Below are 24,223 nucleotides of genomic sequence, written 5' to 3'. Positions count from 1 at the left end.
TTGCGGTGAGCGACTTTTTGTTGTAGAAACTGCCGTCGTGTTTTCAAAAACTGGTCACGTTTGCTTACGACTCTCACCAGCTGCGTGAAAAGCACTTATCTACTTATTTTAAAATCCCTTCTAAATGCATTTCTTTGCATATTTTTTATGGAGAGTTCTTCATCTTGTTTCTTCAATTCCTTCGGTATGGTGAAATGCTTACTGGTAAATTTCTGGTAATTTGATAATCATATAGGACAGATAAAGCCATGACTGCAATGCTGTCGGCAAAAATTAATATTCAAATTACGCTTTAGGGTGAATAATTAACTTGAACACCGCACGTCTTTGAAATTTTGCATGTTTTCCTGCTTCCAAATTCATTTCTTGGCTTTATCTTGAATAATAATCAATATTAAACGAATTTTCCTTAAAATTCTTTTATTCGGCGATTTTTTGTTGAGAAATTAATACCTCTTAAAGGAGAAGGTCAATCCAAAAATCGTATATTTTTTTGTCAACACTAATAAAAATCTTGCACCAACTTTAGCAACTCACCGAAGTTTCAGCCTCTAAAGTGCAGGTTTTTCTTACGAAATTCGTCTCCAAAAAAGCCCAAAATTCGAACATCGTTGCCGCCATTTTGAACAGTACTAAGCAGCTAGGCCGCGTTTTCGTGACGTCAATCCGTCCGAGAGATTTTGTCCAAATGGCTTCGAATGAGCCTTTTAACTACCACGCTGGGTTATGACTGTTCTTGAGCCATATCATTTTGAGCCAAACATGCTCCAAACTCCGAAATGGTAGCATTTTAGATAGCGAAGTGGATAATCGCTGGGGAAGAAATAGATTTTGCTGACCTTGTGAAGGATGTCAAGTCAGTTGCAGGTTTTTCTCCTTCCCTCCAATTTCGAGTCGGATGGAATGAGGTTACATAAACACGGTCTGGCTGCCAGGCAACTTCAAAATGGAGGCCTCCGAAGTCGCTTCTTTCGAGAGGAAATTCTTCAGGATAGCGGGCACTTCAGAGGCTGAAAGTTAGGTCAGTAGAAAAGCTGAATGTTTACTTGCTATAGGAGGAGACAAAAGAAGTAGGCTTTTTGGAGTGACCTTCTCCTTTAAAAAAGCGTACAACAGTTGCTAAAAGAGGCGTGCATGGAGTGATTTGCGTATTTTGTTTATGGAGATTTCCTTGTTTTGCTTGTTCAATTCATTCGGTTTGGTTAAATGCTTTTTGATGAAATAAGGTTTTTGTGTTGAGTATTAAAATGATTAGTGTTTTATGGCAGCTCCGCGCTTTTTAGGGTTGGCTAAATCTATGTATTATGCTCACTCATGCTGTATACATGTATATGGTTTTTATTAATCACAAAAACTTTGTAGGAGGCGGGTAAGATAATGTGTTCAAAAGATTTTTAGAGAAAAGGCAGAGGTGTTTTTGATACTTTTAGAATTAGTATTCTATTTTTGGCTTCGAACGAAATCTTTATATTGGTTCTATGAAAATGACTACTGAAAATTTTAGACTTAGTAAAAAATAGTAACTTTGTTATAGCTCACGTGTCGTTTGTTTACAACTCTCTTGTTACTCTCACCCTCAGTGAATAATTAAAATACCCTGATTGTCCTCACTGATCAGTTTCTGACACCAATGTTTAATCACATTCCGCTTAGTCGGTGTCGATTCTTCCCCACAAATCTCTTGTTAACCATGTTTCCATGGTTACATGACATTTTCTACGAAATTGGAAGCTTAAACCCTTTGAAAAAAGTTTGCCTTCAGTTAATGACCCTTGGAACGAAATCAAACATTTACTGCACACGCAAACAGGCAAATTATGAAGTTTAAAACCCAACAATGAAGAACTGTGTTTTACTTCACTTCCGTCAATGATAAAAGCTTAAACGGGTTCAAAGTGTCTCCTTTATACCAAGGTGTCAGTGGTGAATTTCGTTTCAATTTGTTTGTATTTTTTCCCGGGTTATAAGGTTGTCGTCATAATCACTCATATTTTGACGGGAGTTTAGCACGCAATCCTTAGTTAGGTTGAACTTTTTGACGGCACATTTGAATGTTTCACTCTTCGTCGTCAGGGAAAGTTAAGTCTTACTCAAATGTTGATGAAGGAAACTCAGTGAGAGAATCAACGCTCTGGACGTGACACCTCTATTCCAACGCCATGTTTTTCAAAACTCTAACCAGTTTTTTCGACCACTGCGCGCTCTGTATAAAAATACTGTGAAAACTGCAATAGTAAACATCTTTTCGTCTCAGTCAACCAGTGAAACACGGGGAACCCATGCTCGTTCTCCTTGGTTGACTGACGTAAATAGCAACATGCAAATCTTTGAGACAGCTTTGTTTTAGGACAATATATACGGGCTGTTTGCCCGTACAGATCAAAGTCACGCCATACAAAACTTTTGCTCAGTCCACCTCTATACGTTTTCAGGACACAGGGCACATTTTCAAACTGTAATACTTTCTTCAGCCACGCTAAAACCGACACACTGGTGGGTACCATGTAGTCACGCTAACTGATCTTCAGTTTTGACAGTGACATCATCCTTTGTCAAATTATTAGTATTTGATATCTGCATATTTGTTGCATATCTCTCTATTTAGTTCGCGCAGATCAGGCCAACCGTAGAAGTAATACAGTCTCTACGCTAGGTTCGTGTTGTCTGACTTTGGGTTACTCTTTCAAAGAATCGTTCGATGAATCAGCGCTGTTGGTCGATCACGAATTGGTGAGTATATAACTTGTTGTGGTATGCATGCATTCTGTAAGTGATAACGTGATTTAAACAGTTGACATTTGCGAAATATTTATTATTTCGGTTTGCTGCGTGTTTTCGGTTTGCTGGGAACTAATGTTCCTTCTGACATATCAATGACCATTGTTTGGCAGCTGCTAGCCGACTTGTAGATGAATTAATGCCGTGCAGTAAAAGAAAATACTGCGCCTCAACACTGTTCGTTGCCATGAGGAAGTTATCACCCGCTCAGTCATTTTCAGATTCGGAGGGCTTTTACCTTCAAGTAGAGCTGTGAGATCCCATAAAGAGTCAGTTCCTAAAATAAATCTGGAACATGAAACAGAGTTCTGATATCGTTGCTTAGCGTCCGCTTATGCGCGGGTCAAAACGAACGTTAATACTATATAACAATGGCGCTAACGTGAAGTTAATTTGTTTCATTTACACATTTATTTTGTTGTTCACGAATGTTTGTCCATTATAATATTCTTTCTTTCGCTCGTGATGTTGATAGAGCAGGTTGAGGGTTGGAGTGAGATTTCAGTTCAGCTTAAATTTCGGCGACAACTTACATTCAGCAATGACTTTCCACTGTTCAGTCCGGAATATCCCGATAAATTAGGACAGTCATGACGTCATGAAGCTATTGTTAGCAGGGAAAGTGGCAGACCTTTTATGCGGACCAAGAAAATATGTTGTTTCCAGTCTCGCATAGAGTCTGGCCAGCATTATCCAGGACTTTTTCCGACCAAACGTTGAGAAGGAGAATAAGCGGCCATTTTGGTAGTGGGAGAACGTTGACTGTCTTCTAATCATTGAGTTTTTTTGGTGTCAAGCGACGATGTAGACGCGATTTTGTGGCCAAATGTTAAGGTTAGTGAAGTGTACGCGTTATTTTCTAGTATTCACGTATTTTTCATTGAGCTGTGTATATTTTTTACTGGTTCTTGTGTTGTTAAAGTTTCATCATGCCAAATTACACGGTTGTAAACAACGTCGATATTTTGTAAACTCTCTTTGAATTTGAGGCGTTACAAGCGTACCTGAACCGCTGTTGTTATAAGGCTTGAGTAATGCATCGTTCCTTCATTTTTATGACAGTTATTTTCAATTTTTCTCTCTTAAGTACATGGAAGAGCATACTCGACTGCTCGAGGCACTTTGCCGAATTTTTGGGGAAAAAACAAAGGGAAAAGAGAGGAAATAAGACGTCGCTAAGTACGCGGACGAAATTAAACAAATTTGGGAGGTCTCTGTTTTGGTCGATTCTCCGAATGTGCACCCCAGTTTTATCACTGGAGAGCCAGCAGCCTGTTGAAAACCACCTATAGCACAGAAGTGGCAGCGAAACAGACAGGCCGGGGGTACTGCAGTGGTTCCCTGTAAATGGATGCTATCAGTATTCCAAGGAATGGCACAAAGGGTAGAGAGATTGTTTGTGCTCATTTACCAGACGTTGAGGGCCATGCAAACATGTAAGTTAAGGTTTGTAGTGTGCATTGCACTCTTTTTTTTTTTTTTGGCATTTTTTAAAAACTATACACACTGGAGCTGTTCCTGGTAGATGATGATTCTTTTCACCTCCCCATGAAGCTTGAATGTACCAGAAAGTAATGTTTTTGCAAAATAATTTTTATGAAGGCAAAGACTAAAAAGGTACGAGAGTTTAGAATGTAGTGTCGAGTGTTGAACATTACTAATTGTGAAACCAATGCAAAACATTAATTGGTTGTGAACAGGAAACATATCAGTTTGGTTAAGAATATGTAATAAAAAATAGAAAACATAAGAGTTATCAGACCACTTGAGGGCAATCTCTTATTTAGTGAGACTAATGTGGTAACTACATTCAAAATAAATTCATATATTAAAACGAAAAATACATTTGTAATAATATTGACATCTGTAAGCAATGTAATAATCTTCTAAGTCCTTGTGATTTGTTTCAGGTCCTGCATTCTGCTAAGAGGGAAATTCAAGGTCGAGAGTACCTAAAGAGTGAATAAAATAAAATGGATTTCACTTTCAAGACTGAATTTGTTTTGTATACTTTAAATAAATATATAATAAAACCTTGGGACATGTGGATGAATTGTGAATGCTCCCTTGTCAACCTGTCCAGGAATTATATTTTGATATTTTTGGGTAAATAACTTGTGAAAGTCAGCAATTATATGTAAGTTTTCATAATTTAAATGTGGAAATCAGACATGATATCTTTTAGCACAGTAACAAATAGATACGAGAAATATTTGAAATAAATACCAAAATGGAGAAATTTCAGATTTACAAAGAATATATTAACAGAATTTTTGACTATCCCTGCATCTGACAACACTAAAATTTTGGATACATTTTTTCTAGCTTAGTTTATTTTGTATAAAAGAACAAGAATTTCTCACTCGTATGCGTTATTGAAAATTCTGGTTTAATGATGATTTCATTTCCTCGATTTAGCCAAAACGTATAACATTTTGGACATCTACAATTTATCGTTGCTGGCATATAAGAACACGCGCGTGCTGTCGATTTCGGCCCGATAATCCCTAGATAAGAGGAAAGCCTCAATTCTCATATCGATCATTTCTGTGCTTAGAAAAAGGCAGAGTAAAGATGATTACCGATCGTACGGTCTCTTTCCAAAGAATGATAACAGCAGCTCGTCAAACGTGGCCCGCATTACGTTCTGTGGTGCTTCCTTCGGTCCGAGGATAATCGTTATGTGGGCAGAATTGTCTGTGACATGGAACGCGAACACAAACTTTCCTTTTATTTTATAATTTGGACAGTATTTAACTCAATTCGAGATAAATATATACCTCCTGAAGGCCCGCATTCATGGCATTGGAAAGTATTCGCGACTCTCCCCTTCCGCCATCTTGAATCTCTTGGTTTGTTGTGAAACACAACACTCCAATCAAAACACGCATTCTCATTGGTTGAAACGTGAGTTTCGTGACATCACAGATGTCCTAATTTATCGGGATATTCCGGACTGATTAGAGTATATTATTTTTGTCAATAAATTTAATAAGTCGGTTATAGATAAGCTTTTCAAATACCATAAATCCTCGACTTAGCGCCCCCCTTCGAAAAGCGCCCCTCCTGTCGGTCAAAATTTAAAGTAAGCGCCCCCCTCCCCTTCCCCCATTTTGTGGACGAGTAATGAGACAACAAAGGATGAATAGTTTTCGTCGTTTAGTATTATATTTGTACATTGTTTCAGTTTGTGAACACGTTAAGTTTGGAAAAAAAAATTACAAGTACTAACGGTGCCGCGATTTAAACTTTAGGATCAGCTTTTATGTCGATAAACAGCTTATGATGTATTTAAAAAAATGATCATGTCAGGCCACGATTTGGGAAAAATTAAATAAGCGCCGCGCCCCCCTCCCCCTCGATTAAACGCCCCCCTCGAATAAGCGCCCCCTGTGTTCTCCAAAATTTGAAATAAGAGCCCCGGACGCTAATTCGAATATTTACGGTATTTGATTATAAATGGATAACAATGAAATTGGTCGATAGTTCTCAGGAAGAGTATCACAAGACTGGAACAATCTTAGCGAGCTTGAATTTTGCCGGGCAGATCCCAGAAAGAATAGATTTGTTAAATATTTCAGCTAGGCATATTGCTTGGGTTCTTCAAGACAGTTGAATTCCTTTTTACTTTCTCATTTACACTAATGCCAAGGACGTTTTCAGCAATAATCATGATGGTATAGTGATTGTACAGTTATCAACGATAATGATAATTTCATTTCTATGACAGCCCGTGACCTCATATCAAACAAGATAGTGACAGAGTGAAAGTTAAGTGGCAGTCTCTCTAAAAGCGGTCCACTGCATTTCTGGTCGGAAAAAAGTTTTCCCTCAAACTTTTCTCAGTGAACTATCTTGGGTCATGAGTAAATGCAAAGACTTTAGTTTTTGCAAATACGTCAAAATAATTTTTTTAGAGCTCACAACAATCATAGCTGGAAAACGCCTAAATTTGAGCGTTCCAAGGACGGAAAATTTCCTAAATTGACAAGCTCGCTGCTCAAAGACCACCAAACGTAACAAAAAATTGTTATTATCCCTACACTAAGTGATCCTTCAAGGGTAAGAAATGCACGTTACTTTTGATATATTTTGTTTTGGGGGATCCTGAAAATTTATCTATTACCACCTATTATATCACTTTCTGAAAACCTGCCAAAGTAGCTTGTCTTCGCTGGCATTTATTTCCCAAGTCCAGACCCGGCCGCTCAAAACTCCAACTGAATTCTGCTAAACAAGGGTTGGGAAGCATAGAAATGTAAAAATACCTTGCGCTTTTTATCTTCCTTTCCCACAGCGACTTCGAACTTTCTGTGTTTTGTGCGATTCTCACACTTCATTATGCAAATTACGTTGTCACGCTAATTCAGATTGTTTTCAATCAAAACGCTCTCACATTGTTTCAATTAATCATGCCACGTTTAAGATACAGGGATCCAACAAAAACTAAAACTCAGAAACGGTTTAAATAGGTAGCATTGCTGAATTATTAGCAGTGATCTCCAGACGCTTTGTGGAAAAGTCAGGAAAACGTGGCCGGAATGTTTGCAAATTTAGTCACGGTCTATTACTTCTATTAGTCCTGTTTATAGACCGGTCAGTTTGCAAAACTTTTCTAGTGTTTTGATTCTTTCTTTCCATTTTCTGCTGATGTTTCTAAAGTGAACCGTACTATTTAGCCGATGTTAAAACTTAAAAATTGATATCAAATCTTGACAGAACGCTGTAACAGAAATCGACAACATCGTGACCTTCGTAGACTTTGTAATCTCAGCTGTGTTGCAGAAGCCACAAATATTTTACCTCCTTATCTGCTCCAGACACTGCAAAGTCAACCAATGTGTACAGGTTCGTACAGTGTGTATTCGCTTTAGCAATACTCATTGTCTTACAATGCAACCTTGCTTGCTCTTTGGTTATAATGGAATTGCGATGCATTTGGAAAACACTTCAAAATGAGCATCGACTTGGTGGACAATTATTGTTCCCCTAACTAAGTGAGTACTTCTTTATTTAATAACGTTTTCGGAACCAATTCACTCAGATGACTCTCATATGTTTTGCTATACTCCAGAGGAGCGAGAATCAGGATGATCAAAAAGTAAACTCGAGGATGAGGACGGGTTGTGTTGTGGTGAGGGTGTCCTGACCTAACAGCTATGTGAACTCAGATCCCTCTCAGGGGCAGCTAATTCAGTTAACCTTTTCTCTATGGGGCAGTGCCCCTATTACCTCTGAAACTGCTTTCAATACATCACAGCCGGATAAAGCAAAATGTTTTAACGCCTGTGTTATGTAACAAAAGGTGTGTAAGAAAGTTACAATTTGTTGTACGAACCTGAGCCGACTTGAACAAGAACATCATACACAACTAACACTACACAACTAGCAACCAAAACACTACACAACTAGCACTGAAATTTCTTGCCAAAAATGCCCCTAAAATTAAATTACAAAATTGATACTAAACGAGGCCACCAAAATTAGTTATAAAATTGCCTATTCCTGTTGTTGGGCGGTCGCTTCAACGGGTAATAAAAGAAGCCAAAATTGATCTTTTGATATTAATTCTAGCCGCGCAAACTATTTCAAGTTACTAAATATTTAACTTTGCTCATAGCGGAGCTCCGGCGGCCCGAAGGGCCGCCAAGCGGAGCCCCATACTCATATAGGAGAGAAAAGGAAACCCATGAGTTGATTTTCTCATGGTCATCATGGCTAGCGGTATTGCTCGTGGGCGCGTACGCACGACGGCGACGACGACGACGACGGAGTCGCACAACATGGCCGCCATACTCCAAATAATAGGTTGACAGAGACATGCAGTCTTGGTTTACCGTGTACTTCTTTGATATTGGACATCCATGTTATGATCAATAGACACCTGTCAAAACAAGGTATCCGCTGACCAGTATCACGTGACCATATCGCGGGCTCAAGTTTACAGCCTATCGAGGTCGCGTGTTTTTTTGAAGTTGACCGCGGACCAAGTGCTGGTTTTCGATTGGATCGCGGGCTCATCTCAGGTTCACTTGTTGAAAACAGGGCAGGATTGTTCGCAAGCCGGTTAACGCTAACCAAGGATTAAAAGTTAACCGAATTATAACTTTTTTTTCTATACAAATGTTTTTTGGCTGCTTTGTTTTGTGTATATAGTGATTATTAAAACTCAAAACAGAAGACCAAACAATATACAGTAAACCGCGCCGCAAAGCTACAAAACTGAAATCAAAATTCTACCTTTTCCTTGGTTATTTGGCTCTGAACAACGCGGCCCAGGAGCTACGCTTTTAGGCTGGCCTAAATCTATATATTAAATGATGTGGATATACTAATCCACGAAAACCTCCAAAGCTAAACCATGTCGCCTTTCAACTTTCAGTTGCCGAATAGAAGATAATAAACAGAATAGAAGCTAATTGAATTGAATGCATTGGTCACAAATTGCCGATTTCAGTATTCATTGTAGAAGCCTTTCACACGTAGTAAAAGCTGAATTTTACATGTTTAAGTATTAGAACCCTAAGTGCATGCAAATATTGAATTACAGATATTTCTTTTTTAAATCGTCAGTAGAGGAAAAGGTAGATTCAAAAACATGAAAAAGTTTCCCGATTATATAGACCAAGTTTTACAGGCAACCAAATTTGCATAACACTTTGGAGCCACCACATCATTTCCCAGCGATTTCCTCACGGCACGGTACAAGGGAACAAATAAGTCAACACTTTCAGCTACTTAAGCCGTTAATAATTTTTATTTTTGTGTAATCGTTTTTATTTTAGACCTAAGGTAAAATGTAACAATGTTAAAGCGTTTTGAATGTGAACTTGCGTGACAACCTAATTTGCATAACGAAGGGTGAGAATCGCACAAAGCACAGAAAGTTCGAAGTCGCTGTGGGAAAGAAAGATAAAAAGCGCAAGGTATTTTTACATTTTCTATGTTTCCTAACCATTGTTTAGCAGAATTCAGTTGGAGTTTTGAGCGGCCGGGTCTGGACTTGGGAAATAAATGCCAGCGAAGACAAGCTACTTTGGCAGGTTTTCAGAAAGTGATATAACGGGTGGTAATAGATAAATTTTCAGGATCCCCCAAAACAAAATATATCAAAAGTAACGTGCATTTCTTACCCTTGAAGGATCACTTAATGTAGGGATAGCAACAATTTTTTGTTACGTTTGGTGGTCTTTGAGCAGCGAGCTTGTCAATTTAGGAAATTTTCCGTCCTTGGAACGCTCAAATTTAGGCGTTTTCCAGCTATGATTGTTGTGAGCTCTAAAAAAATTATTTTGAAGTATTTGCAAAAACTAAAGTCTTTGCATTTACTTATGACCCAAGATAATTCACTGAGAAAAGTTTGAGGGAAAACTTTTTTCCGACCAGAAATGCAGTGGACCGCTTTTAGAGAGACTGCCACTTAAGGCATTATCTAGCGATAGTTACATCACATGGATAAGTGTTAGTCGAACAAAGTGCACTTTCCTGTGACATTGATTTCTTCGGTGGATAGCGTTATTAACCCTTTACAACTGGTATCTGGACGTTTGATCTTGTTTAAAGCAACCGCCTCCAAACTTAAAATTATCCATCTTCTCATTTAGTTGAGTGATCAACATGCAGCATATTTGGATTGCTTTTTTACCCACGTTGACGTTTGTAACTTTGGTGTCAGCAATTCAAAGGGAACTAGAAAATACAGATAAACACGACTGGCATTGGATTATTAAACAGCAGCCTGGGGTGTTACACGGGGTAAGTTTGAAAGTTAACCTTTAGCATGATGTCCTGTATTATTAAAATCTAGATCATTGGATAATGCAATTCAAGACTTCCACTAGCTTTGTCATCACCGATATATGAGCATTTATACCATGCTCTACAAATATGCTAAACGTACGCGTAATTTTTTTTGGGTCGTTCTTATTTTTATTTTATGTTAATGGTCTATATTTTAAGGTTGTTTTAATAAAACCATTGTTCCACTCGCGCTTGTTGGATATGAAATGAATATAGCCAAGTTGGCGCTCTTTCCTATCCAACACGCACCCGTGAAGTAATTGTTAAATAAATGCCTTTCCCTTTATTTCTAATCGCCTCCCAGAGCAGTAAATCGCCTTGCTCCACTGTTCCACAAGCACTTATACTCAACCTTCTGCTGACTGGTTAAGGCAAACTGTGAAAAAATCATTTGGGTTTTACTACATAGGTAAATGCTATGACAGGTATTTGATTTTCTGTTTTTATTGGCTGATTGATTTTTTGTTAATTTTTACTGTTTTCTTTTTCAGTGGCAAAGAGTGACTGCTATCAACACCCCTACAAGATATAGAACATGTGATGTTGACTTAAAACAGTCTGATCCCCAGCCAAACTATTGGCTGTTAAGTGATCAAATCGCAGTCAGTGAAGCTAACAGGATCGATGTCACTGTGCAGTACTACATCTCAAGTTGTTCTAACTTCCCCCCAAATGGAGGACATTACTGCGTGAATGTTTTTGACTTATTCGTACACCAGTCAGATCAATTAATTGCAGACCAAGGTCTCTATCCTGACCCTCTCAGTAACTCAGTGGCCTATAAAAGAATAGCAGAAATTAATCAGACTACCGATAAAATCACTTCTGAAACAATAAGCGTCCTTGTTAAAGAAAAACATGTTATTTTAGCATTCCATAATTATGGAGCCTGTAGTACTCTCTTCTCTGTTAAAGTGACTTACAACGTTTGCCCAGATGAAACACTCAGTAACAGTTTGATGTCACTACGACGAACTGTAGCTCCAGCAAATGATTCGCAACCCGTTCGAGTTAAAGGAAACTGTGACAAAGATACCGTTCAAGTATCAGGCAGTTTGTACGTTCACTGTGAAAGTAATGGCGAGTGGAACACCACTGGACTTGAAGGAAGATGTATTTGTAAAGAAGATATGCAGAATAATAAAGGGATGTGCGAAGGTAACGTTGCTGTATTTACCATAATCAACCCGAAAAAGTACATGTGATTGCATGACTGTCGTGGTCAAAGATATCATATTTTATTTTCTTGGATGGCTTTTTTGTTTCTTTATTCCTTTTTGGAATACTGAAGCAACACTTTTATTGAGCTCAGTATCTCTTTTCAAGAAGATCAAGGAAAACCAGCGTGTACTGTTTCACTCCATTACAAATGCAGTGAAAACACCGTGGAACTTGTAACTGGTCGCAATTATTGGAAATGTGTTGGTTAACAAGTTCAATCCTGTACAATAGAAATTATTTCCCTTTCTGCTGTTCTTACCTCAGTTGCATTCTTGTTTTAGATTGTCCAAATGGAAAATACAACGACCAGACAGGCTTTAATTGTACTGGTAAGAAATGCCTTAATTTTAATTTGAAACGCCATGGAATTCGAAAAGTAACGCCGCCAACCCCCCCCCCCCCCAAACACTCCCTCCTTCCCTCCGCGGAATAAAACAGTCTCCCGAAAGTTGCGGTACCCCGGAAATTAAGGGGTCACCCGAAAGTAGAAGCCCCATTTGCACGCTGAATCCGAAAATAACGAGATCCGTTACTTTAGTAATGCATAGGATTGTCCTCAATTTGTGAATTTTGGAGAACAGTTAGCTTTTTCTATGATGAATTATAAACACCAATACATACTCTTAGCTACCCTTTCTTCACAAATTGTATTTTAAACACTAAGGTAATTTTCGCATGCCGTAGTTGCTTACTCATTAGTATCTTGAAATGCTAGCCTCTTTTCGCTTTTAGTTTTGCCAACAATACCAAGGGGAATTAACGTTGCATTCGTTTACCAAAGCGCAGTGGAGTTAAGATGGCTGTCGCCTGCAATAACCGGAGACCAGACTCACGTGTACTATGACGTCGATTGTCGTATGCCATGTGAGGATGACGACGACAAAGAGTGTGTTGATAAAGAGTGCGGAAATGATGTCACTTACTTACCATATAACGAAGATTTAGACATGGCAGAGGTGACGATAACAAACCTGTCGTCATTTGTGAATTACACTTTTAACATCTACGCTAAAAACAGAGTGAGTGAAGTGGCGAAACGAAGACATGGCGTTGAAGGAAACTATGCAGTACTCTTCGTAAGGACTAATGGATCAAGTAAGTTTTTGATTTTTACAATACGTGCACTATGCCGTCACATTAATTAATAGTATTTATTGCCCTACCTATACATAGATCTCACTCAGATAAGACGCCTTTAGATTTTCATTAATTTTATTTGCTTTGCTTTGAACCCAAAAGTTTCCCAAGTGAAAGAACTGTTTTAAAAGATATACTAGACATCGGTTTTACTGCAAGTGTATGCAACATTACAGCATCACGGCAAATGTGATAATGTGACTTGAAAGAGTTATAATATAAATTAAAACTGTTCCCTCGACTCGCCCATATTTGAAATCGGTGTTTATGTGGGATCTGGCGTTTAATTTAGTAAACACGGTACGCTTGGTTGTATTAAAATAGCAACTTAATGGACGACTCCTTATATTGAGAGTACCATGTGAGATTTATTGTTCTGCTCTCCAACAGTCGGAAGAAGGTAAATTTGTTGAGTGTGCTAAAATTGCTGTGCTCAAGGTTTTAGAGATTACGCTTGGTGTTCTTAATTGGTTTATTCTACACAATATAGTTCCTGGTAAACCCGAAGTATCGGTTGAACAACCGGAAGAAGCCGTTGTTGTGTCATGGACGTTACCAGCGAAGAATGGCGTCATTAAAAATTATCACGTGACATACAAAAAAGACGATGATTCTTCCGATATCAAGTCAAGAACTACACAGGAAACTGAATTGCAGTTTGACAATCTAATGGCGGGAAAAACTTATGAATTCCAGGTAGGTATAATTTGAATTCGTAGGTTGGGTAAGCAGTTTACCACGTCAGCAATTAAGTGTTATTTTGGAGTTTTATGCTAAGAAAGCGAGCAGACAAATAAGCAAACAAACAAACAAAAGACAAAAAATAAAACCCGTAAAAGTTCTAAATAAGGCGCTTTGGTCTTTTTTCCTCAGGTATTTGCAATGAACAACATTGGTAAAGGACCTGCTGGAGCGAAGACTTTTACACTGAGAGCTGGTTAGTTTGTTAAATATATTGTTAAGTTAAGATTACCATAATATGTTCCTGCTCTTTCAAGTAAATGATTTTACGTTTATCATTTCTAGTCTTGTGAAAACTAGTCCAGAAATGAATCACCTGAAGTAAAAACGTTTGCAAAAGCTGCAGTGGGTATTTCACTTCATGGTAAACAGGAACAGGAAAAGAAAGCTTTTTCAAAGCTTAAGGTCGCCATAGACTTTGATTTCAGCTCGAGTTATAAGCGGACTGGTTGATATATCTTTCATCTCACGACTGATTAGCACTGAATAAATGTCTGTAATTTCTGGCTGCCACCGCAGATGGATAGAAGACGTTGAAGTTAATTGCAAGGTTACCATTAGCACCAGATTATTGCCTGTGTATATACTTGTCTCTTTCGAAATTTGAACTGCTACAACAGCTCCAGAAACTGAAGGTAATTGACATGGCTTTGAGTAACAGGAATACACGATAAAAAATGCAGCAGGTAATGTTTGATATGATCATTAATGATTCACGAAAAAAATGGCAAAATAAGTCGGTAAATTATGAAAAGACTTGTGGTGTATCTCTTCCTTACAGCAGACTCCAAGATTGCAATGTACCTAAACATTATTTACGGATTTGCCGGACTTATTGGGTTATTGATAGTATTGATCGTTTCTTTCGCCTGCTACAAAATCTTCAAAAGGTAGGTTGCTAGTAACTATAAGCAAAGGTTTGGTAACACATAAGCATGGAAAAATCAATGATGGAATCGAATGACATTTAATAAGATAAATAAGATAAGAACTTTATTAACGTGTCGAAGTCGCTAGCGTACAATGTATACTAATTGGGGACACCTAATTACGATTACTTATCTAATAATTAATAAAATATGAAATACATGTACGTATGTAAGTGTTTTAAAATATATGTGTAAAACAAGCAGTGAGTCATGCAGGAAGATCAAGTGTTAGTTGCTACATAAAGAACAGTCTTTACAAGTAATGTCCAGCAGGCTAGTGAAATCAACCAATTTGATGCGCTTTTTAAAAGTGTGCAATGATTCAGAAGATCGAATAGATTTGTCGAGTTTGGACCAAATGACAGGGTCTAAATAAGTCAGGCTATGTTTGCCATGAGTAACAGTCCGAAATCTGGGAATGGTGAAATCAGAATTTCTAAGGTGATACTGAGAATTGGTAACAACAAATAATTCCGCAGTGTAAGGAGGCGCCAGACCATTTTTGACTTTATACATTATGATTGCAATGGCTTGCAATCGTCACGTAAGAAGTGTTGGTAGTTTCGTTCTTTGCAAGAGCTCCTCATACGTCGATTTATTGTCACATTTCGGATTTTTATCGCTGATTTTAACATGCCTATGTGCTAGAGGAGATAAAGTATTCTCTAGTAAAGCAGTTTTCGACCGTGTCGTAAAACCAAACCAAAGTGATCATTCTAGCCAATCACAAAGGACACAGAGTTCGAAAATGCAGTGTACCAATAAAAACTCGAAGTAAGACGCGAGAATACGCGTGCGAACGAGTGACGATTGGTTTCGGTTTTACTTTTCATTGGATGAAAAAGGTCCATCGCGTTTCGTAGTAAGTGCAAAACCAATTATGCTTTTCGACACTCAAACAGAAACCGCTCTAGTAACTGTTTTGTCACCTTCAGTGTGACGTTTTACCTACATGATGCTGACACTAGTCGTTGTCAATACACTAGATAGCAGGTTTTCATAGTGAATGATCATTTTGAGCTACTTCTCTCGTCAGTCACTTGTAATTAAAATAAAATACTGGATACTGATTGTATGTAACTTTCGTTGCTTACTTGAATGAAACAGGAGGCGCCGTCAAGAGAAAGTAAAACAAAACAAATTGTCAGTGAGAGCTGAATCAGGAGTCAGAGTGTGCGATGGTAAGACTAGATCTTAGCGGATGCACTGTTGAACGTATTTTAAGGAGTAAATAATTAGTTTACTTCGTTATCAGCATTTTCCATATGTGACTTCATTAGATCAATTTACTGAAAATGTGCTGGATAATATCTCTGAAACATTTCCTTTTCCGTTTTGATTCCGGAGTGTTACAGAAATATTAAATTAAGATTTCAGCGATGATAAATTGACTGGTTTTCACTAGCGTCGAAGCCGGAGTCGTAGTCGGAGTCGTAAGAGAGTACGACCTAGTGATAATCAAAAATCGGAGTCGTAAGTGGAGTCATAAGCTCGACGGAATCGGAATCAGAACGTTTCCAATTCTTCCAATTCCGTTTACGACTCCGTCGCTTATGATTCAGTGAAAACTAGATTGTCGGAGTCGGAAGCAGAAGCGTAAGAACAAACCAGTCACAAGGTCTGGTATTCAGCACTGTGATTGGCTTATTCTTCCGCTTCTACTTCTGACTCCGACAATGTAGTTTTCACTAGGTCATAAGCGACAAAGTCATCAGTAGAATTGGTGTTCTGCTTCCAACTCCGTCACTTTGATTTTCACTAGACCGTATTGCTCTTCCTTTTTGATTACGACTCCAAATTCGACTCCGTCGCTAGTGAAAACCAGCCTTTAACGGTGAACTGATATCCTCGATTTGGTCGTCAGACCTGCTTGGTGTTGGCGTTTGTTGACGTTCAGTATGGGAAGAAAAAGCCGCTGGTTGACGTTTATGACAGTTTACAAATCATTTACTTCCAAAAGGAAAAAGGCTTATTCTTGCTGATATTTCAAAAGTCGTCAATGTTTTCTTTAGATATTACGATGTTGTCAATGGCGGCATACCAAAATGTCGATGACATCTGTGATGGTTTTAATCTCGACCGTGACCAAATAACGTTAGTAAGACTGCTTGGGACTGGGAACTTTGGTCAGGTGTCCAAGGCAATCTACGGAGCTTCGCATTCAGAAGTTGCGGTAAAAAGCCTAAAAGGTAGCTATACATTTTGCATTTTTCAGTTGATGAGTTTTAATTTGATGATTGTCCATAAGCCTAATTTTTGTTCAAATTTCAGCTATTAGTGGCATCACCCGCAGTATCCTCAGTGGTCTAGCTAATACGTATTGTTTGTGTTGATGGCATTGAAGTCTACTTAGAATAGTTTTAGAGTAGCCGTAAGATAATTTTTGTTTTTTTTTCGGGATTATACTAAAGACGTCAGTTGACAGATAAGTGGAAACAGGATTTGCTCTCCCTTGATCCGAATTTGCCGTTGACTCAAGCAACAACTTACCCTCTTTCTCATGAGAACTTTTTACACTTGATCTAGACAATGCTTCACCGAAGGACTTACAAGACATGCTCAGTGAACTAGACGTCATGAAATCTTTGCAGCCTCATCCTCATGTTGTTCGACTAATTGGTTGCTGCATTGAGAAAGGTACCTTCATGCTAATCTCAGTTTGCTCTATGTCTGTTGTTTTTGTTTTTTTTTGTTTTTTTTTGTTTTGTTTTGTTTTGTTTTTTATTGCAAGCGTTTCTTCTTGTTATTTTTCTTTCTAAAGGGAGGGTGCTACCGCGTTTAGAGAAATATTGTTTGAATTACTGTTTGCCGAAAGATGAATAAGTTGTGTTGGAAGGCTCATAGCCAATAGTGTTTTACAAGAAATCCCTGAATAACGTGGTTTTGATGTAACATTACGAGTATACTAGGCCTACCTAGAAAGTGATGTTTGTTTTATTACGTCGCCTACGTGAATTCATAATATCACCACCGCTCTGTCACTAGATTATTATCATTATAAATAGTAGGATTTGTTTCCCAATCTTAAGTTATCGCCATGAGATTTCATCGGTGAATTAATTAGCAAACTTTAACTTCAGGTGAGTGTCGTTTTAGTTTTGCATTGTTTTATAATTCCAGAGCCGATGTTGATTGTTTTGGAGTATTTACCATATGGTGATTTGCTGGGATACCTGCGCAAGAGCAGAGGACACGAGGACACGTACAACACCGGGGAGAAAAGACCAAATTCCAGACTCACTGAAAAAGATCTGTTATCTTTTGCTTGGATGATAGCTGATGGTATGAACTATCTGGCAACAATGAAGGTACACCGCTTATCTCGTAGTATAAACGATGAAGTAATCATTTCAAGTTTCCTTCTAATAGAGTGTTTTCACATGACGTCACTGCAGCCACATTGGTATCCCCAAATAATGAAACGGCGGCCATGTTTTGGTGAACCAAACTAATCCTGTGGGAGTTTTACTATTTTCTTATGTAGTCACTTTCTCTTGTTCTAATAAATTTGCATAATCGTTGGCCACGCTAGTAAAAACTCTCTACAGAAGGAAATGTAAGATAATACAATATTTTACCAGTGGTCTAGCTCGAAAAGCAAAAACAAACACGAAGCAACACTAGCAGATAACATAGTTAACATTGCAGAGATTTAGACAGAGAGAACGTCCGACATTTGATGTTTTCAGTACAAGTAGGGGCCAAACCACCCCCCAAATGTTTTGTCAGTTCTTGGGTATTTCACATTACTTCGCATTACTTAAAAAGTATTGACTCTTTCTACACCAAACTTGGCAGATGACCAGGAGACCTATTGCCAATTATATTTACGTCAAAAATGTCAGTAAATGTCAAAGTTGTGACGTCACAGTGATGACGTCATGTTTTTTGCCACTTTTGAAGTTTTTAATATGCATATTTTTTACAATGTGTTCGAAAGAACACATCAAGGGGAGTTGAAACCTGAAAAAATTTTGTCCATATCACAAAAATTAAATGAAATATGGCATTTTTAAATATGAAAAATAACTCTGCAAAATATGGTGTCCCCCCCTTGAGAAAAATCCCCAAATTGGAGCCGTAATTTTGTTCCAGCAAATGCAGCTATGTTGTTAATGTGATGTGCCAGATGACTAAAGCAAAGATAAAGAAAAAATCGGAATAAAAAATTATCCCCCTAATGTTATTGCGTTAAAATTAGTTTTGTTACGTCATAACCTGTGACGTCACCCGTTTTTACTGTTAATACCACTCTAACAAAGCGGAAATCAAATTTCTAAAACCATACGATTTTTGACAACATCAAACTTTCTATTTTTCTAGATTATTAGCCTTCCTAGAATAAAACTGACAAAAATAAACCAGAGAGACAGAATTAAGAAGGACAGTATAGTTAAGCAAATTCCGGGGGCACAACAAAAAAATATTTAGTTTACCATATCTTAAAAAAATCATCATCATAGCAAAAAACGGTTTTCAGCATTTTACTCCTCAAGTCAAGGCCTTTCCAATGACATAGTCTTTACATCAGATTTTACAAAAAATTATAGCACGTTTTGGTGACGTCATCAATTATGACGTCATAATCTGACATTTTGTCACAACTTCCAAATTAAAATAAACTGGAGAACAAAGAAAGTTTATCTGCCAAACTTGGTTCAGAAATATAGAAACCAAGCAAATATTACCTTCATGAAACATTTGGGGGGTGGTTTAGCCCCTACGTGGTACATTTTTTTTAGTCAATAAGTCTGCAAGCATACTCGGAAACTCACATTATTATCAGATTATGGATCAATACTAGGATCACATGCAGTTCGCTTATTTCAATATATAAATATAGTTACAATAATAGGATCAGTGTTGACGTTAACAAGACACGTGCCTGATCGATATTCAGGAGAAATGAGTAGCTGACCTTGAAAGAGATTCATGTTGCTCTGTGTTTCAGGTTGTTCATCGTGACTTGGCCGCCCGCAATGTATTAGTAGGTGAGAACAAAGTCTGCAAAATTTCCGACTTTGGATTGGCGCGTGGTTTGGAGAAAGATGTTTACACGAGACGAACTCAGGTGATTGCAAAAATAAACCGCTCAAAACTAAGTTCAGATGCAGCTAAATAACTTAATGAATGAATGAATCAATCAATCAATCAATTGATTGACTTTACGATGAATTGATCAATTCCTTATAGTTCAGTTATTATTTCATTCCTTCCCTCAGTTTCCGTTTTTCGTTCGTTCGTTCTGTTGATTGTCGGTACCTCGTTATTTATTTATTTTGTTTGTTCTTTTGTTTGTTTTTTTTTTTTAAGGCGCGTCTCCCAGTTAAGTGGATGCCCCCAGAGTCACTTTTCTATGGTGAATCTACAACTATGAGTGACGTGTAAGTTCAAGCCTTGATTTAATAAAGCCGTCATATTTTACAAGCCCTCATGCTTCATTTATTATCTAATAACCAGTTAAACAACCTTACAAATTTCATCATGTGAAAGTTTTCTTGACCACACTTCATGAAAAAGAGAGTAACCTTTGTAATGCGTCCATACCGAACGGTTGAGGGTGTTTTCGTCACTGTCTGTCTTATGTGAATGTTATAAGAAGTGTTATAGAATGGCATACATACTTCTACCAACCCGTAATACTCTTTGTTTGCGGAAAATACATCCATAAAAATAAAGCATATTGTTAGCTACGTATGTAATGTAACGAACTCTAAAAAGAGCAGTCGTAATATCGATCAATGGTGATGCAGAACACCGCATTATGTTGAAAAGTGGGAAGACTTAAACTGAAATCACAAAATTTGTGCTTTACAGATGGTCCTACGGTATAGTAATGTGGGAGGTGTTTACTGTTGGTAAGTAAAATATTTGTCAGAAGGCCAGCAGCTTCGCTTCGCCGTTCACATCCTACCGTTTATGCAGTTTAAGTTGTCAGGGGAGTTAAAAAAAACATAGCTTGATATATAGTATATTATTTTTGCTCTCTATACTTCAGTCTACTTTTAACAGGAAAAGAATAATCTTGTATAACAAACTGATTCTTGACAAAGAAGATGAATAACTAAAAAGGATATTTGAATTGTCTCGAATGATAATGCATCGCAACAAGCTAAGACAAAGTGAAAACACTACTAGACTGCTGTGATGAATGTTTGGTTACAGGTAAAATACCCTCCAGTGTAACTCGTGCATGATATCTCTGAACCACATTTACCGTTTTGATAGGAAAAGGTGTTTCCCGCCAAAAGCGTCTAAGTAGGCAACAAAAGGAAACTGTAAGGGTAAGAGAACACAGTTGGCATCGAATGCTGACTAACGACCACCATTTTGCATTAGATCCATGTATACTTATCAATTTGTTTACTCATGGACTCAAGCGAAACCATTTCATTTTGTTTTCCTTAAGTCTCAGACATTGATATTCTTGGGAAACAAAGTTAACTGCTTCACTTGGTATGAGTCATTAAAGTGTTAAATGTTATCAAGTGTGTTTTAATGTTTTAAGGTGAATCACCATATCCTGGTGTACCTTCTCGACAAGTGGCTGGCTTGTTGCAGACAGGATACCGAATGCCTAGACCAAGACACATCTCTGCTGAACTGTGAGTGGCTTCCATTGCATCTCACTGACTGAACTATAATTATGGGAAAACCAGGAAAAATGAAATGAAAACTGCAAACCAGCGTGTTCGAGTGTTACCATGTACATTCTACACCATCTCCATCCTCAGTGTTTTATGTCCAAATGCGGTTGGCTCTCAAACCATTAGTCTGAGATTTCCAAATCCATCTAAAATTGTTTCAGTAGGCTTTCCGAAATCAACCCAGAAATAGGTCGCAAATCCTTCTTAAGAGAACGAGAGAAAGGCAATGCAGTCGTAATAATACACTTTATTTTGTTTTCCAGCTTCAGAGCGGTCCGGGTTCCAAAATCCTTGAATCTGATTGGCTAATCGCGCGCGCTCCAGCGGTCCGGATTATCCGATGCGGATCCCGGTTACGAACCGCTCCGAAATTCCCAAGTTTGGCAACGTTTCGAGCTTTTTGTTACACCATAAAACAGCGTATAATGTAAAAATTCTACAAAGAGTCAAAGAAAGCAGCAAATAAAGTTATTTTCGATTTTTCAAGCTGTGCGTTTCTTTTTCGTTAGCATCAATTTTTGTCACATAAGCGACATTTTCGGCCAAAAACTAACCTTGTTACACGTACTATTTCCCTACACTGTGCCACTTTTATTTAAAATCAGCCCTACAATCTCTGCAAACACTACCGGCTGTTTGTGCCCGAAATGTCAAATGCAGGTGTACGCCAGATTTAAACTCAACGGTTGTAATTCAAATTGAACACAAAAGTTGCTTTCAAAGCAATACAATAGAGAGAAAATAAACACTTTATTTGCCGGCCTTGCTCGGTCCGTATTGGTAATAACCATGCCCTCGGGCGCATATTTTCCCAATACGGACCGAACAAGGCCGGCAAATAACGTGTATACATAACTGCTTTACAGGTACTCCATCATGACCGAGTGTTGGGAAGAAAAACCTCAAAAGAGACCAACGTTCCGATGGCTTTGCTCTGCGGTCAGAAGACTTCTGGATGACCACAAGGTTTGTAAAGTGTTTTAATATTTGTCAGTGTAGCACACACAGTAGAAATGGACACTCCGACACTGTCTAAGTTGTTGTCCTATTGAGCAATTTGTGTGGCTTTTATCCACCGTGTCTATAAACCTTTCCTTTCGGGGAGTAAGAGAGGAGGGTGTAAATATGAAGCATATCTACCAAGACAAAGTCGAGCTAGGTATTCGCGGCCAATTTTCACTGGGCCTGAGTTGACATATTGCTACCAAATCGCTAACAACGTACTTTAGTCTTGAAGCGGCCTGTCAAAAACAACGTTTGCGTGCCCATTTGCACATCAATGTTAGGTGGTAAACAAATAAGAAGCTTCGGCCTGAATCAGGAACAAAAATTCGACCACTCTATCTGAAACAGTTTGAAATAACTGACGTATTTCGGCCCAAAATGAAGCATTGGCAGTCAGAGAAGAACGATACAATTGTATCATCACTGGTTTTGACTCCCTTAACCGTTACACTGATAAGCAGAGACACATAAAGGTCGATGGTGTAATCTCTTTATCTATCTATTCTTTGATTTGCAGACATATGTGAATTTGGAAGTTTATGATGACAAGGACTATGTTAATTTTGACGTGGTGACGTAGAAGGATTGACGGAGGATCGTGAATATATGGAGAAGACACGTCATTTGACTGAAGAAATATAGTTTTGTCAAGTTTCATTTTATTCAAAAAGTTCAATAATACCCATAAAATCGATTGTTAAGGAAACCCCATTAGTAATTCTTAAGTCTGAACGTGTATAGCTTTTCGATTACAGATTGTTTGCAAGTTTTAAAATTCTCATCCCATCTGGCATGATAAGTATTTGCTACTTCTTGGTCAGAAGGCTCGATATATTGCATAATGCCTAAACGGCACCCTTTCTGAGTGGGGATAACGCTATCCAACGGGTAAATCACTGGAGAAAGGTTGACGACACAAACTTTGCTATCCCAGCACTAAATACATAGTGATTGATCCAGTGGAGAGCATCATCCAAACTTTGACCAACTAGCTATCTTAAGTGCTGTGAAAGTTAGAAAATCCCGGAGACTCGTGGCTAATTTACCTGTTTATGACATAAAAAGGAATGCTATACTTAATACATAACAAAACGTCGAATAGAAGACGTCGTTCGCGCTAGTGTCACACGAAGTACATTAGGCAGATCATGTAAGAATAGCGGAGCTCCCGCGCGCCGGAGCCCCATACCTTAGAGAATTTGGTAACTCATCGAGCCGAGAAGCGTTGGTTGTCACGTGTGGTTGTCACGCGAGTTTTTGAAGGTCCTTTATATTACCTCTTTTGGCCTAAAAAGGGAAAAAAGGGAAAAAAGGACACTCCAAACGGTGTTTAAGAGGTACCGATGAAGAACATCAAGGGTTGGAGAGTCATAAAAACCTTGCCTAGTGAAGATTAACTCAAGAATGTTCGCTTATTTCGTATGTTTAGCAAAATTACAAAACGGTAAACACTGTGAAAAAATGGTTTATTCGTTGATCTATCGAAAGATTAGCTCATTACAATCTTCACAACGTTGGCGTTTGTTGAAAGTTTCTTTCCGGACGATTCACGCAGACTGAGGCGAATTGCGGTGAGCGACTTTTTATTGTAGAAACTGCCGTCGTGTTTTCTAAAACTGGTCGCGTTTGCTTACGACTCTCACCAGCTACTACTTATTAATCTACTCTCACCAGCTGCGTGAAAAGTACTATCTACTTATTAATCCCTTCTAAATACATTTCTTTGCATATGTTTTATGGAGAGTTCCTCATCAGATTCTTCAATTCCTTCGGTTTGGTGAAAGGTTTATTGGTGAATTTCTGGTAATTTGGCAATTATAAAGGACAGCTAAAGTTATGACTGCAAAGCTGTCGGCAAAAATTAATATTCAAATTACGCTTTAGAGGGAATAATTAACTTGAAGACCGCACTTGTTTGAAAATTTTGCATGTTTTCCGGCTTCTGAATTCATTTCTTGGCTTTAT

General features: G+C 38.1%; 1 protein-coding gene across 2 annotated transcripts; it reads left to right on the top strand.

The window, feature by feature from the left end:
- Positions 1 to 1,983: 1,983 nt before the first annotated feature.
- LOC145481836 (ephrin type-A receptor 4-like) lies at positions 1,984 to 23,893 on the top strand. Of its 2 annotated transcripts, XM_081460384.1 has the most exons (18): positions 1,986 to 2,730; positions 10,383 to 10,533; positions 11,070 to 11,736; positions 12,081 to 12,128; positions 12,532 to 12,894; positions 13,427 to 13,632; positions 13,810 to 13,873; positions 14,459 to 14,567; positions 15,714 to 15,787; positions 16,619 to 16,795; positions 17,133 to 17,243; positions 17,727 to 17,914; positions 19,558 to 19,677; positions 19,920 to 19,990; positions 20,424 to 20,464; positions 21,115 to 21,211; positions 22,120 to 22,219; positions 22,776 to 23,893. In XM_081460384.1, exons 2-18 carry the CDS (start codon positions 10,396 to 10,398, stop codon positions 22,836 to 22,838), a joined length of 2,637 nt encoding a protein of 878 aa, XP_081316510.1. In that variant the 5' UTR covers positions 1,986 to 2,730; positions 10,383 to 10,395; the 3' UTR covers positions 22,839 to 23,893. The 2 variants fall into 2 exon arrangements, with proteins under 2 accessions (XP_081316511.1, XP_081316510.1); XM_081460385.1 differs by lacking the exons at positions 20,424 to 20,464; positions 22,120 to 22,219; positions 22,776 to 23,893 and having other exon boundaries at positions 1,984 to 2,730; positions 21,115 to 21,205.
- The last annotated feature ends 330 nt before the right edge of the window (positions 23,894 to 24,223 follow it).

Source organism: Orbicella franksi, chromosome 3 (genome assembly GCF_964199315.1).
Source record: "Orbicella franksi chromosome 3, jaOrbFran1.1, whole genome shotgun sequence".
Taxonomy (NCBI): Eukaryota; Metazoa; Cnidaria; class Anthozoa; order Scleractinia; family Merulinidae; genus Orbicella; species Orbicella franksi.
This window is presented reverse-complemented; position numbering and strand designations above follow the sequence as displayed.